At 51.6% G+C, this 2,408-nt stretch overlaps 1 protein-coding gene across 1 annotated transcript in view; it reads left to right on the top strand.

Annotated features, from left to right (window-relative positions):
* NINL (ninein like) overlaps positions 1-2,408 on the top strand; it is a 161,470-nt gene that overhangs the window by 100,895 nt on the left and 58,167 nt on the right. Inside the window, 1 exon segment of the mRNA XM_019633987.1 lies at positions 450-527. Coding sequence (XP_019489532.1) covers positions 450-527 — 78 coding nt within the window.

The raw sequence follows: 2,408 nt of genomic DNA, 5'->3' as shown, positions 1-2,408 counted from the left end.
TCTGTTTTCCTCCCCTTTGGGCCAGTGCATGGGTGGCAGTATGCCCCCGTGATGACTTGCATGTTGGCCTTTTAATGACAATACCAGAACCAGCCAGCGCCATCTACCCCAGTGACAGGTTTCTCAGTGGTGAGGGGCAAGGAAGAGAGGTTAGAGTTTGGTGCCCACCATGAGGCCCCACCCTCAAACCCCCTGCCTGGTTCTGCCCATAACCTGGGGAGGAAGAGGGGAGGGGAGTTGCTGCACTGGAGCGCGGTGCAGGCAGGGGGTGTTCCAGGGGGTCAAGGCAGGGACATCCTACTACCCTGAGACCTATAAACAAGGGGAGGGGTGGGGAGGAGGACGGATAAGAGGTGCTGAGCCTAGTGGGAGGAGCATGACAGATGACAGCATGCACTGTACCTGGCCCAAAGTCCTGTCTAATTTTCCTCTGTGGGCTTGACTTTCAGCTGGAGCCACAGAGCACAGAACTGGCCCAAGAGGAGCGTTTTGAGGAAGTCCTGAAGGAGTATGAGCTCAAGTGCAGGGTATGTGCCCCACCCAGCCCCTTCACCATCCTGAGCCTTAGCATTTTGTCTTGGACCAGGCCATCACTTTTGTCTTTGGTGCATGGGGCCCTCACGCACTCCTGCCCCGCACCCTCCAGGCCACTCTGCAGCAGGGGCAGTTTATTCTAAGAGCTTGGACCTCCAGAGACTGCCTGTGCCAGAAGGCTGTGTTACCTTTTCCCAGCCACACCTGCTAAGAATGGGGTGCTAGAGCACATGAGATGGACTGGCCCTATAGGTCATCAGGTTGTGTGTGGCTCAGACCTGGGGGTGGTATGCAGGCCTCCTCTCTTCCCTTCCTGCCCAGGAGTGGCCTGGCATTCCTGGTGGGCTGAACTCCTGGCCTCCACATGAAGGGTGGTCCAGCACAGGTCAGCAGGAGCATCGTTCTCTGAGCAGAGCAGGTAGAGCCTATGATCTCAGCCTGCATTCTGCCAACAGGGTCCTCCTCCAAGCCTTATGTTCTGCTAGGAGGTGGGACAGGACTTGCCTTAGCACCTGTGGTTGGCCCCACATGGGCTGGCCAAAGTCGCTAGACTGGCGCCAGTTTTGAAGGCCCCTGTGTTTTTCCAGGCACTGTGTAGGGCTTCATTATGTTTTCTGTTGTGTATTTAGATTTCCCGGGCCACACCTACCAGTATCAGTCCATTCAGCTAGAGTTACTGTAGTGCATAGCAAGGCAGAGGTGGTGAANTGCTCCTAACAACAAGACTGCCTGTTCGATGGTGGGCTACGCCCGCCCCCAACTAAGACAACTCGGCACCTTGAGCTGAGCTGCCACCCGGATGGCTCAGTGGATAGAGCATGCGTTCTTAACAACAAGGCTGCTAGTTCAACTCTCACATGGGATGGTGGCTACGCCCACCTGCAACTAAGGTTGTAACACAGCACCTTGAGCTTAGAGGCCACGAGCTGCCGACGGGCAGTCAGATGGCGACTTGTGCCCTCCACGACTAAGATTGAAGAAGAACAACTTGGCTTGTCCTCCTCCCCAATTCCCCAACACTGCTCCCCTCCCCCAATTCCCCAATTTGAAAAAAAACAGGGAGCATCCCTCATTCCCACATGTGAGCTGGGAATGCTGTGGCCCTTTCTCTGTTGGCCCTGATGGGGGTGTCTACCTGGACTTGTGTGTTAATATCATAGAAGAAAGAAGGAGTCAGGAATATTCAAAACTAAAAATGCAAATATGGCAAAGTGTTTGTTATTGGTTAGTCAAGCAGAGGGGCACATAGGTGTTCTTTCTTCTTTTTTAAATTTTTACTGTGGTCCAATACATAAATAAAAATTGTTCTTTTATTTTCAAAATCCCGAGAGGAAAAGAATGCTCTACTCTCTGGAATGTTTAGCCATGGTTTATCTCTTTCTGATATCTGATAGATCATTTCTCCATGAACAAAACTGCCTATCTATCTATATCTATATATCTATATCTATCTATATCTATCTATATATAGATATATAGATATCATATCGACGTACCAGTCAGGATTCTGTTAGTTTGAAATTACTAAAACCCAACTCAGAATGGCTTAAAGCAGAGAGGAGGCTGTTAGGGACTGAGGAGAAGGACATCAGTCATTGGGACCCTCGGAGCTCCAGCCTGTTGTCAGGACTCCCTTCTGTCTGTCAGCTTGCTTCTTGGTGGTGTTGGCCTCAGATCCAGTCTCCCCGTGCAGCTCCCTAAGACCCACAGGCCCCTACACAACTGATTTCACAGGGAAAAAGGCCTCTCTCCCCAGCCTGCTATCAGTCCCCTTGAAGTTCTTTAACACATGCCCCCCTTCTATGACAGACAGTCACTTTTTCAGGGAGGGGAACTGTGTCCAGCCTGGCTCATACCCGCCTCTGAGGCAGAGA

Source organism: Hipposideros armiger, unplaced genomic scaffold (assembly GCF_001890085.2).
Source record: "Hipposideros armiger isolate ML-2016 unplaced genomic scaffold, ASM189008v1 scaffold_1463, whole genome shotgun sequence".
Taxonomy (NCBI): domain Eukaryota; kingdom Metazoa; phylum Chordata; class Mammalia; order Chiroptera; family Hipposideridae; genus Hipposideros; species Hipposideros armiger.
The sequence above is the reverse complement of the archived record's forward strand: the minus strand, read 5'-3'. Positions and strand labels throughout refer to the sequence as shown.